This window comes from Haliotis rufescens, unplaced genomic scaffold, assembly GCF_023055435.1.
Source record: "Haliotis rufescens isolate VD_foot unplaced genomic scaffold, xgHalRufe1.0.p SCAF_28, whole genome shotgun sequence".
Taxonomy (NCBI): Eukaryota; Metazoa; Mollusca; class Gastropoda; order Lepetellida; family Haliotidae; genus Haliotis; species Haliotis rufescens.
The window spans coordinates 2,290,915-2,307,171 of NW_025963979.1; the positions used below are offsets into that span (position 1 = coordinate 2,290,915).

The following is a 16,257-nucleotide window of genomic DNA, read 5'->3' on the forward strand; positions in this document are numbered from 1 at the left end:
AATTCACAATGGAGAAATCATAACAATAAACAGAAGCAAGTGATTTCTCTGACTTAAACCATGTTATGGTATATATAAAAGTTTGCTAAAATTTTGCATAATGACCTACAGTTGCCACAGTTTTACTTGCACAAAATGCATGTTAAGAATGGCCAGTGAGTTCCTGGCTAAGAATCAACAACAATAGCATGATGTCAGCATAATGGTTCAATTTCAAAAGAGTTAATTTCATTATTAACGAATTTGGAACAATTTGAAAACTAAGATGATTTTGCAGTTTTGAGAACATTTTGTCTTAATTACGATTATAAGAAGGGGTGGTGTGTGTCATCCTTCTTGGGGTCTGCCAGACATGTTTTGGTTTGTGAATGTTAACCTCAACAAGTATTGATGGTTTCAACTAATGTGAATCCTTTAACAGTCCTTCATAAATGGAAGGCAAATCAGAAAATATTGAAATCGATCAAATATCACATGACCAGTCTCCACTGTGCCTTGTGCTAGTTTCCTATAAATGGAGAGTTGCTTTGTTTAATGGTTGGATAGTACCTCAATAAGGACATGTCAAGGTTGAAAGTCAAACACATTGGTCATTAATCAAGCCAGAGGTAATACATAACTGACCCAGAACTATTGTTGATTACTCGAGAAAACATAGTTACCAAAGTCGATAACTGTGTCGATAATTTGAATGTAGAAGATACTTTCTTCAAAGTAGATTATATCATCTACATAGATTCAAGTATCATCTACGTAGATGAAATTATTATCTACGTAGATGATATTTGTTTTTAGAATGTGGCACTGATACACTTCCATAAGATATAGAGTTACTCTCATTAGCAAAGTGTTCCAGACAAAAACTGAGAACAAAACTCCAGCACTGTTTGATTGACAATTTCAGGTGTTGATAAGTAACAGCAAAGACAAGATATTTTAACCCGTGAGGATCGGGGACGAAATAGGTCTTCAGTAACCCATGTTTATCGTAAAAGGTGACTATGCTTGTTGTAAGAGGCGACTAACGGGAGTGGGATGTCAGGCTCACTGAGTTGGATGATACATGTCATCTTATCCCAATTGCGTGGATTGATGCTCTTGATTAAGTCACTCACTGGACAAACAAGATATTTTACAGATGACAACTTCTTTATTCTATTATGACTCCAGCACAAACAGGACACTGAAGCACAGACAGGAAAGAAGTGAGGTTTTTCCACCTCATGCTTGCACAAGAGCATTAGGCAGCAGGATACTATGTACTGCACAACTGATTATAGATAGTTGAAAGTGTGAAGATGTTAAAGTGCGATGACCGCCAAAATACAGGTGGATTTACAGCAGTGATGTAACAGAAGTAGGATATTGTTGTAGTGTGATAGTGTTTGTGCACATAAAAGATTATTAAAGTCAGATATAATTTGTGGTCCTCATTACAGATTGTTTTTTAATTCACCATCATCAATGTTAATTCTTCCATTTGTATATTGTTGGTTGCATCCGCCCAAAATAACAGTGAAATATCATAGCTGTTTGACAACAGTGTGTAGGGGTATTGTATCATGCAGTTCTGATAAACCAAAAACATCTCTAGCACTAATTACATGTTGCAACAAAGAGCAGAAGCAGGTAGATTGAAGCATATTCAGCAGACTGATGGATAGACAAGGTTACCTGTAGATATTTGCCCCTTGAACTCATATGGCTCTAAAACAGAGAAGTGTGCCTATGTTGACAGGGAGCAAAATACAGATAATCATTATATTTACAAGGATAATCTCTGAATACCTTCCACTTTAAACAAGACAGAAACAGCCACAAAGCTCTGTGGGGATCACCTGAATTTTCAAGAATGTTGGCAACATCAAACATAAAATCATTAGAAATTATCATCACAAGGATGCCTGCTGGGGTTTATCTTTTTCTAGGACAGGTATTTTTAAAATCTTTGTTATTTTCTCTAACTGTCCAAATAAAAAAGAAGGTGGTTAGTGGGCATTTATTACCCAAGGCTGACATGCTACCAACCACACCAACTTCCCACTTAACTATAGAAGCATTGAGGGCAAACAATCCTTGTGTTCACAGTTCTGCATATAACAAGAATTACCGGGGTACTAGTAGTTAACTTTTTAACTATTTTAACAACACATGGATAAAACGTTCACCTGTAAGGAAACAGATAAAAGATAAAAACATGTCCATTTATATGTTTCCCTCAGTTTCCAATGTGCAGGGACATTTAATTGGTAGGTGCTGTGACATCACACAACAATTCACATTGTATCTGGTTTATTATGCCATATATTGAAGGAATTAACTCAGCTTCATTGCTCCATATTGGAAAAAGTCTGACTAACATATATTGTACTCCTGCGTTGTAGGGTCAACACAAAACCATCCCAGCATAAACATATTTACTGTAAATTAAAAGATCAAACCACAGTGGCACAATGTCACATATTCAACATACTCTTTGTGACCACAATCATTCACAATTGGCTTTTTTGGCCTAAGGGGGCAAGGGTGGCCCAGTCGTCTAAGATGCCACGATTCGCTGTGCAGAGTTGCGTCCCTTGGGCATGCCAGAAACCTATGATTGTGGGTTCGAATCCCGGTTCGACCTGATTATGTTTCTAGGTTTGTCAGCACCATACCCGTGTTCGTGGGTTTCACCGAAGTGGTAAACGTCTGAGACCTGCATCACTTCGGGCTTTCCTCCCACATTAAGCTGACACGCCGCGATATAACTGGAATACTGTTAAAAGCGGTGTTAAACCCAACTCACTCACTCACTCTTTGGCCTAAAATTGGATTAGGATTCCGAATGAACTCTAAAGGACATGATCAGACTAAATGTGGGATTAAATCATGTATAAAACAAATATCTTGAAGAAAAAAATATATCTAAAGTCATTAGTAGTAGCCAAATAACATTAAAAACCTACTCGTATTCCAGGAACTACCAATATTTAATTAACAGAGTTGTCATCACATGACCCGTGGAGAGCTTACAATGCAGACGATCACTGTTTCGGTGTAGTGTTGGGTAGATGACTAGTGTTTGCCATGGCTTCACCAGACAACGACACCAATAAAAATGTTGAATTTTAGGCTCAGTGACCTTACACATACCTGTCCATATCAATATGAGCCCATGGTTAGACAAAATAGTCTTGACAGCTGCAAGCAAAGCGAGGTAGATCTATCGAGTGAAGTCAATCAATCAGATGTCAACACGGAAAGACTAGGGTACACAAAATGGTGTTAAACGCTATCCTCACATTTCTAAACAAAATGGATTTTTATCCGAAATTTTTCTTTTCTTGTGATAGTTATTCTTGTTATGTAAAATGTGCTTACCATTGCCAAAACATGGTTCATTCGGAAAATCCTGATGTACATCATATTCTATATCTTTTAATCAATAGCTAACATGTATTCATTTTTTTCTGCTGTCCTGTCTTTATATAAACAAGGTGTATGTAATGTACGTGGTGGTGAGTGTAAACCTGTTACTTATTCGTTCTAAAATGAGAACTCAATTAATTTCAGGGCTTGCAGATATTTTGCACACAGAATATACTCAACTTCAAGTCTAGTTTACCAAAGAGTGATAGAGTGGTGTATACACGTTTCTCCCATAACAGGGCTTGATCTTCAATCGCCAGCAGTGGTTTATTCACAGTGGTTTATTTTTTTTCACCCAATCTGATTGGCTGGCTGAGAGTGGAGACTTGTGTTATCGCGTTTTGATTGGCTGGCTAAAAATAATTGACGGCACTATTTTCGGATTGGGGATACCCGAGGTCGTCTAGTACAAGAAATCCCCAGCTGGCAAAACATTACCGTAGTGACGATGTTTCCATCTCCGAAAGTTGGTGACCGAGAGAAAATTTGTTGGGGAAGAATGGCTGGGATATGTGGAGATATATCAGAGAATTTCGGCTTCCCAATGTACCAGATTCAGTTGCAAAATGTGAAGACGGTAACCGAAGCGAGATACTGCATCCATATTAATGGGCCAGGTGAGCCACTCTGGTACATTCTTTACTGGTTTTTTTCAAGGCTAATAACAAAGCTAATGAAACAGTTAATTACTTCATGTAAAAATACTGGTGAAATAGCGAAACAAACCATATTGTTTTCGGTATTGTTTAAAAAAAATAACCATCAACCACATAAGAAATGTCATGTTATAACGAAGTGTTGATCTAGAGCTGATCGATCAAAAACATTTCATAGTTATATTAAAATAATCGAGACTAAAGCCCTGTTTATATGCACACTCTTTGCCCCCATGGGTATATTACCCCCCAGGGTAAATATACCCACGTGGGCAAAGGGTAAAATGTGATTGTGTTTATATGCACTTGTATACTTGTGGGTAGATAATTCTCATATCATATAGACTCCCTGATAATATGAATCAATTTAACTCATTTGAGTCAAGACAATGGAAAGGTTTGGATGTAGTGCTCGGAAAAGGAGAAGGCAACGTTTTATGCAGGCATTTGCTCTTGCAATAAGCTTGTCTTTTCTACGAGAAAGATTAACCTGGATGAAAGAAAGAAGCAGAAGTTGGTGGTACGATATTGTTTTAAAAACATTTGATGAAGTTCAATGGCTTGAAAATTTCAGGATGTCTCAAGCGATCTGCCTACAATTGGAGCCAGATTTGCGCCGTTCATCAAAAGTTAGAGAAGCCTTGACCACTGAACATCGCGTTGCAGTAGCTGTGTACTTCTTGGCCGCAACAGTGGAGTACCGAACAATCGGTAACTTGTTTGGAATTGCCAGGTCAACAGTGTGTATCTGTGTCCATGACGTCTGCAAAGCCATATATCACAGAATGTTCAATGAACTGGTCAGATTTCCACGTGGTGAAGCCTTGCGGGAGGTTGTTGATGGGTATAGAAACAAATGGAACTTTCCAAACTGCGCAGGAGCAATTGATGCTACACATGTTCCCATTATTGGGATCGCATTTGAAGGAGAGCATAGACAACACATGGACAATTAGTTTAAAATTTAATCTGAAATTACACGTTTTCAAATTAAGAAATCTTATCTTCGCAAATACACCATCTGTTTTAAACATACGATGGGAAACAAACATCAGAAACCAATACTATCTGCTACGTCTTGCAATATGACAATCATAGTATAACAGTTATGCATGAGTGTGACGTTAGCTTTGATGATATAGAAATACTCTCATGTTTACATGTTACATACATGTGTACATGCATCGCATTGTGACAAAATACTATTTGTATCAACATAACACTGCTTAAAATGATTACAAACACACTTCTAAATAAATAGTAAAAGGGCACAATTTCCACAGACAACTTGTGTTTCAATACCAAATGATCATGATAAGTAACAAAACGAAGAGTCTTCTAACACAAATAATGAAAAAATAATGAACAGGATTTGGGGGCCAACAGGCTATGCAGTAGTCATGTACAGTTTACATGTTCAAGTAGGTACGTCCATCACTGCTCATAGTGTGATAATGGCGATGGGGAGACAAGTTCTTATCCTCAATTGAGTCGTCTATGTTTCTTCTTGGAGTTGTCTGGATACCATGTTGACTGTGTGAGTTGTAAGGTTGGCAACTTTGCTGTGTAGATGCACCTGAGTATGGGGTGTCAAATGCATTTGGTCCTGGGTGGGGAAACTGAGGGCAGTTGTCCAGGATCATTTGAAACATTCGGAGCTGGTGGTCTGGTCGGCTGATTTTAGTTTCTCTTCCATGTCCATTTTTTAAAGTTCAAAATCACGTTTAGAGGCCTCATCATCAAGTTTCTTTATTTCATATTCCAGTCGAGCCTTTTCAAGATCGATATGGTTGCTTTCAATCATTTTGTTTGATTTGGTGAATTTGTCCATCACAGTATTTAGTGTGAGCTCAAGACGACTTTTTCTCTCCTTTCCCTTTAGCTTTGTTTTCCCAGATGAAGCATATTTGCCTTTACCAACAGTTGCTTCTGTCTGACTTGCAGTATCGGTATCACTAACTTCACCATCTGCAATCACATTGGAATCCTTGATGGCACTACCACTTGGCAGGACCTCAACTTCATCACTCGCAACAGCATCATGGATAGAATCATTGTCGTTTTCAAAATCAGACAAATCCTGCTCAGATACCATACTCTATACGACCTTGGTTGGCGAAGTTGATGGCCTGTTTTCAAGAATCCCATTCAGTTCCTTGTAGTATTTACACAGAGTCCGTGATTGTCCACTGGTTTTCAGTTTGTCTCTGCACGTCCTGTAACTCCTCTTCAGTGTTTTCATCCGTTCTTTGCACTGGCTTGCTGTTTTGACAAAACCCCTGTCCTTCATGGCTGTGGTCACCTTCGCGTAAACGACTGTATCGGTAGCACTTGCACCCTCAAGCTGGGCCTGTATATGTAATTCCACCCAAATGTCTGGCATACACTTGGTCTCCTCTTCAGACCATGCATTACCTCGAGCACGTTTAGCTTTCGGTGGCATTTTTCAATTTAGCAGGAGAATGTTGTTGGTTTTGACTTCTAAAACTCCTCTTAAGTACAGTAGAACACGGATATAACGAATTACAAGGGACCAGAGAAATCAGTTCAATATATCCGTTGTTCGTTATACACGTTTTCGCTCGGAAACGTTCGCCATCCTGGATAAGACAAAACACAATACACGTAATTGCAGTGTTACACGTGAAATTTCATGGCCTAATTTCACTGCAAGATGGTCAGCTTTGGTCTTTCTTGGTTTTTATGCCAGCATCAACAGCATTAATAATTCTCAATTTCGTGTCTAAACTGATAGCTTTCCTCTTACTATTGCCCACCATGACATCATAATGCAAGTGAACTGAGACTTGGACACAATCTCGTAAAATGTATATGTTTAATGTCTGTTTTACAGACAAGATTACATGTACAGGTAAGATTAACACAATGCCAATTTAACAAGGTTGATCCATCACCGCTGATTGTATTGATTTGCTGCCATTGTGTTGATTCGCCACTGATTGCGTACAGCCAATTGTCAGTGACACTTGACACTGAGTGAGATTTCTCAGTTCGCTATACACGTCACTAATTAGTGATAGATGGGCTTGTCGGTAATCAGATATCAGTTCGCTGTACAGAGTTCGTTATATACGTAAATTTTATATGATATTATATAGGAGATAAATCGGGGATTTTTTAACAGTTTGTTGTATCCGTTTGTTCGCTATATCCGGGTTCGTTATATCCGTGTTCTACTGTATTGCATAATATCTATTTATACATTTTCAGGAAATTCCCAGTGAACTGGACCATTGTAAATATATAGGGGTGTTGCAAGACAGTGAATCTGGTGGGGCAAATGTCGGAATGCGTTTATATGCACATAATAACCCCCTAGGGGTAAATTTACCTGTGGGGTAAACAAATTTAACACTCGGGGTATTAATGCCCCCAGGGGTAAATGCGTTTATAAGCCCAAATATACCCATAAGGGTAAAAATACCCCAGTGGTAAATGGATGCGTATAAACATGGCTTTAAATTTCATATTTTAAGAAAATAAACACTCAAATAATTTTGATCTAAAGCAATACTCAATGTTTATGCAGAAAACGATCAATCTTTGCCGGACGGACCGTACATCTCACGACCAGGATGTTTTGCAACCACAGCAGCAGGTGTTTCCCCTTTCAACAGGTGGAGTTTATCCAGATCAATATAATTAATGTATTTTGGCCTATAATTATTTGGTGTTTTTTAAACATGAAGTCTTCCATTATTTAAACATACTATCTCAGGACAATTAAGAAACTCATTATGAAAAAACAACACGTTTAAACTTGAATTAAGTCATACCTAAATCTATGTAAACTCAAAAAAGTAATATATGTATTTATATATTTTCTGAACTATTTTGATTTCAAATAGGGAGCAGCCAAAATGATGAAGATAAAGATGGTGGGCACCATTCAACCTTATTAGGTATTTTTTTCAAAAACAATATTCTTTTTTTTTCAACAATGATGTACATTTATGCATCTTAAAATATATTTTGTATTTTAGATGGCATGAAATAATCTCAAAATTAATTATTTTCAGAATTAACAGACAATACAGAGCATTAAGACATGTAGAATTATGTTTGTCTCAAGTATATTCTTTAAACCAAAGATTTATTATTTACCATGTTTTCTGAGGAAAAAAACTCTTCTTTAATAATGCAATTGTTATATTATCATAGCAGATAAAGAGCCCCAATATGCACAGCTAGCTTAATTTTAATGATTAAAATTGGGATGATAAACTTGACATATGACAAAATAAGAAATGTATTTTTATTTATTATTCTCCCATTACAAGGTTTACAGTGTTTTGTTTTTTTCACTGCCTAATTGGCTGCCTGGGAGTGGAAGCTGTGTTGTTACTTTAATCAGAGACCTTAAATTATTCTAATGTGTAAATTTTCAGAACATGGTAAGTAAAGAAAAACTCAGATTTATGGGTGATGAAGAAATGACCAACAAGAGGTCCTCTTATAACATTTAAGCATGAACCTCATTTCTTTACATTAGCAATGTCTAATTTTAATTTTAATATTTTTTACAAAAAAATCATATGTGAACAGGTCACTAAAATACATATTTATTATGAGTCTTGTTTTCATGAAGATAAAAAGGAGAGAATGTTAATTTTAAATTACCTATTATCAGTAAGTCTAATAAAATAATAAAATAACAAAAGAATAAAGTTTGGATGTAACTGTTGCAGTAAAATAACAATGTAACATTACAAGGGTATTAAAATGCAAATATTTGTAGAACTATTGAAATGATAATTTATTGTTTACATATATCCTATGTATTTATGTTTCACACACAATAAAGTATTGTGCTTGTCAAATTCACATTGTTTCTTGTCATTCACAAATATGGGGAAATTAGATAACTCATTTAGTAACATTTTTGGTGTCATGATGTGAAATATTATGTTCAAAGGAAAAATTGTCCACTGAATAATTTTTTTTTTATATAATAAAAACACATGTGCTCACCATGTTCAGGAAAAAAAGAAAAGAAAAAAAAGATGACACAAAATAATCATCATTTTACATATTAAATTATTCACTGTAAAATTAGTTTTAAAGAGGAAAATTCATTCAAAAATATTACAATCCATTGATGGACTTAAGAAGATTTACCTAGCAGTAATGAGCTGATCAGTTGCCTGAGTTGGTATTTTAAAATCTTGCCTGATCAATCCTGCTGACAGTTCCTTGGGCCCTTGCTTTTCGTTAACAATATTTCACAATATTTAAGACAATATTTAATTTCCTCTTGACTGGGTTTATAACATTTGTTTCTAGTGGACAAATATACGAATAACGTATTTACATACACTAAAAAGGTGGGCCTATTTAGTGTTGCACATTGAGAATGATGGTCACGGCGAGTTGATGCAAATAAAGTTATGGGCCGAGTAATCCAAAGTCATCAACAAATATCAAATCACATTACTAATTCTCAAAACGTTACTCCCATCAGCTTTTAATAGTTAACAAAAAACATAACATGAATGCTAACAAGTGGCTTGCCTGTCACGGGAGAAATTGTGTGAACACAGGGGCTGATAGATTGGTGCACACTGGGCCTGGTAGAGCGATGTATACACGTGTACACCGAGGCTGGTAGAGTGGTGTATACACGTGTACACAGGGGCTGGTAGAGAGGTGTACACAGGGCCTGGTAGAGCGATGTATACACGTGTACACAGGGGCTGGTAGAGTGATGTATACACGTGTACACAGGGGCTGGTAGAGAGGTGTACACATGTATACATCGCTCTACCAACCCCTGTGTACACGTGTATACACCACTCTACCAGCCCGTGTACACGTGTATACACCACTCTACCAGCCCCTGTGAGCACATATATACATCACTCTACCAGCCCGTGTGTACACGTGTATACATCACTCTACCAGCCCCTGTGTACACGTGCATACACCACTCTACCAGCCCGTCTACACGTGTATACACCACTCTACCAGCCCCTGTGTACACCTCTCTACCAGCTCCTGTGTACATCACTCTACCAGCCCCTGTGTACACTTGTATACACCTGTCTACCAGCCCCTGTACACACCACTCTACCAGCCCCTGTGTACATAACTCTACCAGCCCCTGTGTACATCACTCTACCAGTCCCTGTATACATCACTCTACCAGCCCCTGTACACATCACTCTACCAGCCCCTGTATACATCACTCTACCAGCCCCTGTATACATCACTCTACCAGTCCCTGTGTACATCACTCTACCAGTCCCTGTGTACATCACTCTACCAGTCCCTGTGTACATCACTCTACCAGTCCCTGTATACATCACTCTACCAGCCCCTGTACACATCACTCTACCAGTCCCTGTATACATCACTCTACCAGCCCCTGTATACATCACTCTACCAGTCCCTGTACACATCACTCTACCAGCCCCTGTATACATCACTCTACCAGCCCCTGTATACATCACTCTACCAGTCCCTGTGTACATCACTCTACCAGTCCCTGTGTACAACACTCTACCAGGCCCTGTGTACATCACTCTACCAGCCCCTGTGTACACTTGTATACATCGCTCTACCAGCCCCTGTGTACACTTGTATACACCTGTCTACCAGCCCCTGTATACATCACTCTACCAGTCCCTGTGTACATCACTCTACCAGTCCCTGTACACATCACTCTACCAGTCCCTGTGTACATCACTCTACCAGTCCCTGTGTACATCACTCTACCAGCCCCTGTGTACATCACTCTACCAGCCCCTGTGTACACTTGTACACACCACTCTACCAGTCCCTGTGTACATCACTCTACCAGCCCCTGTACACACCACTCTACCAGTCCCTGTGTACATCACTCTACCAGCCCCTGTGTACACGTGTATACATCGCTCTACCAGCCCCTGTGTACACGTGTATACACCACTCTACCAGCCCCTGTGTACACGTGTATACAGCGCTCTACCAGCCCCTGTGTACACGTGTCATCACCACTCTACCAGCCCGTGTGTACACGTGTATACACCTCTCTACCGGCCCCTGTGTACACGTGTATACATCGCTCTACCAGTCCCTGTATACACCTCTCTACCAGGCGCTGTGTACACCTCTCTACCAGGCCCTGTGTACACATGTATACACCACTCTACCAGTCCCTGTATACACCTCTCTACCAGGCCCTGTGTACACATGTATACACCACTCTACCAGCCCTTGTATACACGTGTATACACCACTCTACCAGCCCCTGTATACACCTCTCTACCAGCCCCTGTATACACCTCTCTACCAGCCCCTGTGAACACATGTATACATCGCTCTACCAGGCCCTGTGTACACGTGTATACACACCTCTACCAGCCCCTGTGTACATGTGTATTCACCACTCTACCAGCCCCTGTGTACACATGTATACACCACTCTACCAGCCCCTGTGTACACGTGTATACACCACTCTACTAGCCCCTGTGTACACATGTATACAACGCTCTACCAGCCCGTGTAAACGTGTATACACCACTCTACCAGCCCGTGTACACGTGTATACACCACTCTACCAGGCCCTGTGTACACGTGTATACACCACTCTACCAGCCCCTGTGTACACATGTATACACCACTCTACCAGCCCCTGTGTACACCTCTCTACCAGCCCCTGTATACACCAATCTACCAGCCCCTGTGTACACGTGTATACATCGCTCTACCAGGCCCTGTGTACATCACTCTATCAGCCCCTGTATACGCCACTCTACCAGCCCCTGTGTACACGTGTATACATCGCTCTACTAGCCCCTGTGTACACGTGTATACACCACTCTACCAGCCCCTGTGTACACGTGTATACACCACTCTACCAGCCCCTGTATACATCACTCTACCAGCCCCTGTGTACACGTGTATACACCACTCTACCAGCCCCTGTGTACACCTCTCTACCAGCCCCTGTGTACAAGTGTATACATCGCTCTACCAGGCCCTGTGTACACCTCTCTACCAGCTCCTGTGTACATCACTCTACCAGCCCCTGTGTACACTTGTATACACCTGTCTACCAGCCCCTGTACACACCACTCTACCAGCCCCTGTGTACATAACTCTACCAGCCCCTGTGTACACTTGTATACATCGCTCTACCAGGCCCTGTGTACACCTGTCTACCAGCCCCTGTACACACCACTCTACCAGCCCCTGTGTACATCACTCTACCAGCCCCTGTGTACACGTGTATACATCGCTCTACCAGCACCTGTGTACACGTGTATACACCACTCTACCAGCCCCTGTGTACACGTGTATACAGCGCTCTACCAGCCCCTGTGTACACGTGTCATCACCACTCTACCAGCCCGTGTGTACACGTGTATACACCTCTCTACCGGCCCCTGTGTACACGTGTATACATCGCTCTACCAGCCCCTGTGTACACGTGTATACATCGCTCTACCAGCCCCTGTGTACACGTGTATACACCACTCTACCAGCCCCTGTGTACACGTGTATACACCACTCTACCAGCCCCTGTGTACACTTGTATACATCGCTCTACCAGGCCCTGTGTACACCTCTCTACCAGCCCCTGTGTACATCACTCTACCAGCCCGTGTACACGTGTTTACATCGCTCTACCAGGCCCTGTGTACACCTCTCTACCAGGCCCTGTGTACACCTCTCTACCAGGCCCTGTGTACACCTGTCTACCAGCCCGTGTACACCTGTATACACCACTCTACCAGTCCCTGTGTACATCACTCTACCAGCCCCTGTGTACACGTGTATACACCACTCTACCAGCCCCTGTGTACACTTGTATACATCGCTCTACCAGGCCCTGTGTACACCTCTCTACCAGCCCCTGTGTACATCACTCTACCAGCCCGTGTACACGTGTTTACATCGCTCTACCAGGCCCTGTGTACACCTCTCTACCAGGCCCTGTGTACACCTCTCTACCAGGCTCTGTGTACACCTGTCTACCAGCCCGTGTACACCTGTATACATCGCTCTACCAGGCCCTGTGTACACCTGTCTACCAGCCCCTGTACACACCACTCTACCAGTCCCTGTGTACATCACTCTACCAGCCCCTGTGTTCACGTGTATACATCGCTCTACCAGCCCCTGTGTACACGTGTATACAGCGCTCTACCAGCCCCTGTGTACACGTGTAAACACCACTCTACCAGCCCCTGTGTACACGTGTATACACCTTCCTACAAGCCCCTGTGTACACGTGTATACATCGCTCTACCAGCCCCTGTGTACACACCACTCTACCAGCCCCTGTGTACACTTGTATACATCGCTCAAACAGGCCCTGTGTACACCTGTCTACCAGCCCCTGTACACACCACTCTACCAGCCCCTGTGTACATCACTCTACCAGCCCCTGTGTACACGTGTATACATCGCTCTACCAGCACCTGTGTACACGTGTATACACCACTCTACCAGCCCCTGTGTACACGTGTATACAGCGCTCTACCGGCCCCTGTGTACACGTGTATACATCGCTCTACCAGCCCCTGTGTACACGTGTATACATCGCTCTACCAGCCCCTGTGTACACGTGTACACACCACTCTACCAGCCCCTGTGTACATAACTCTACCAGCCCCTGTGTACACTTGTATACATCGCTCTACCAGGCCCTGTGTACACCTGTCTACCAGCCCCTGTACACACCACTCTACCAGCCCCTGTGTACATCACTCTACCAGCCCCTGTGTACACGTGTATACATCGCTCTACCAGCACCTGTGTACACGTGTATACACCACTCTACCAGCCCCTGTGTACACGTGTATACAGCGCTCTACCAGCCCCTGTGTACACGTGTCATCACCACTCTACCAGCCCGTGTGTACACGTGTATACACCTCTCTACCGGCCCCTGTGTACACGTGTATACATCGCTCTACCAGCCCCTGTGTACACGTGTATACATCGCTCTACCAGCCCCTGTGTACACGTGTATACACCACTCTACCAGCCCCTGTGTACACGTGTATACACCACTCTACCAGCCCCTGTGTACACTTGTATACATCGCTCTACCAGGCCCTGTGTACACCTCTCTACCAGCCCCTGTGTACATCACTCTACCAGCCCGTGTACACGTGTTTACATCGCTCTACCAGGCCCTGTGTACACCTCTCTACCAGGCCCTGTGTACACCTCTCTACCAGGCCCTGTGTACACCTGTCTACCAGCCCGTGTACACCTGTATACACCACTCTACCAGTCCCTGTGTACATCACTCTACCAGCCCCTGTGTACACGTGTATACACCACTCTACCAGCCCCTGTGTACACTTGTATACATCGCTCTACCAGGCCCTGTGTACACCTCTCTACCAGCCCCTGTGTACATCACTCTACCAGCCCGTGTACACGTGTTTACATCGCTCTACCAGGCCCTGTGTACACCTCTCTACCAGGCCCTGTGTACACCTCTCTACCAGGCTCTGTGTACACCTGTCTACCAGCCCGTGTACACCTGTATACATCGCTCTACCAGGCCCTGTGTACACCTGTCTACCAGCCCCTGTACACACCACTCTACCAGTCCCTGTGTACATCACTCTACCAGCCCCTGTGTTCACGTGTATACATCGCTCTACCAGCCCCTGTGTACACGTGTATACAGCGCTCTACCAGCCCCTGTGTACACGTGTAAACACCACTCTACCAGCCCCTGTGTACACGTGTATACACCTTCCTACAAGCCCCTGTGTACACGTGTATACATCGCTCTACCAGCCCCTGTGTACACACCACTCTACCAGCCCCTGTGTACACTTGTATACATCGCTCAAACAGGCCCTGTGTACACCTGTCTACCAGCCCCTGTACACACCACTCTACCAATCCCTGTGTACATCACTCTACCAGTCCCTGTGTACATCACTCTACCAGCCCCTGTGTACACGTGTATACATCGCTCTACCAGCCCCTGTGTACAAGTGTATACACCCCTCTACCAGCCCCTGTGTACACATGTATACATCGCTCTACCAGGCCCTGTGTAGACGTGTATACACCACTCTACCAGCCCCTGTGTACAAGTGTATACACCACTCTACCAGCCCCTGTGTACACGTGTATACATCGCTCTACCAGCCCCTGTGTACACACCACTCTACCAGCCCCTGTGTACACGTGTATACACCACTCTACCAGGCCCTGTGTACACGTGTATACACCACTCGACCAGCCCCTGTGTACACGTGTATACATCGGTCTACCAGCCCCTGTGTACACGTGTATACACCACTCTACCAGCCCCTGTATACACCTCTCTACCAGCCCTTGTGAACACATGTATACATCGCTCTACCAGGCCCTGTGTACACGTGTATACACACCTCTACCAGCCTGTGTACACATGTATTCACCACTCTACCAGCCCCTGTGTACACGTGTATACACCACTCTACCAGCCCCTGTGTACACGTGTATACATCGCTCTACCAGCCCGTGTACACGTGTATACACCACTCTACCAGCCTCTGTGTACACTTGTATACACCACTCTACCAGCCCCTGTGTACACATGTATACACCACTCTACCAGCCCTTGTGTACACCTCTCTACCAGCCCCTGTATACACCACTCTACCAGCCCCTGTGTACACGTGTATACATCGCTCTACCAGGCCCTGTGTACATCACTCTATCAGCCCCTGTATACACCACTCTACCAGCCCCTGTGTACACGTGTATACAGCGCTCTACTAGCCCTTGTGTACACGTGTATACACCGCTCTACCAGCCCGTGTACACGTGTATACACCACTCTACCAGCCCCTGTATACATCACTCTACCAGCCCGTGTACACGTGTATACACCACTCTACCAGCCCCTGTATACACCTCTCTACCAGCCCCTGTATACATCACTCTACCAGCCCTTGTGTACACGTGTATACACCACTTTACCAGCCCCTGTGTACACGTGTATACATCACTCTACCAGCCCCTGTGTACACCTCTCTACCATCCACACTCGCAATATATGTTTGAGAAAGTTAATTTTGCAGAAGAAAAGTAAGTAGTCATATTTCTTTTATTTACATCCACACCTTGTTAAACTGGCTAGTATAATTAAACAGCTTTATGGGGTCATTCCACATTGCTGGTTTCTTTGATTTGCTGACTACAGTCTGTATAAAATATAACCTCGGAT

The 16,257-nt window shown here is 42.8% G+C and overlaps 1 protein-coding gene across 5 annotated transcripts in view; it reads right to left on the reverse strand.

The window, feature by feature from the left end:
• The window catches only part of LOC124123002 (tuberin-like), a 253,029-nt gene that overhangs the window by 22,006 nt on the left and 214,766 nt on the right, over nucleotides 1-16,257 (reverse strand). For 4 of the 5 annotated variants that reach the window (XR_007222962.1, XM_048402652.1, XM_048402651.1 and 1 more), the window contains one exon: nucleotides 1,675-1,707. The exons of the other annotated variant lie outside the window; for it this stretch is intronic. Coding sequence is in view for 3 of the 4 variants with exons in the window: in XM_048402652.1 (XP_048258609.1) it covers nucleotides 1,675-1,707 (33 nt within the window). In the remaining variant the exon portion in view is untranslated. The remainder of the gene's footprint in view (nucleotides 1-1,674; nucleotides 1,708-16,257) is intronic. 5 annotated transcript variants of the gene reach the window in all.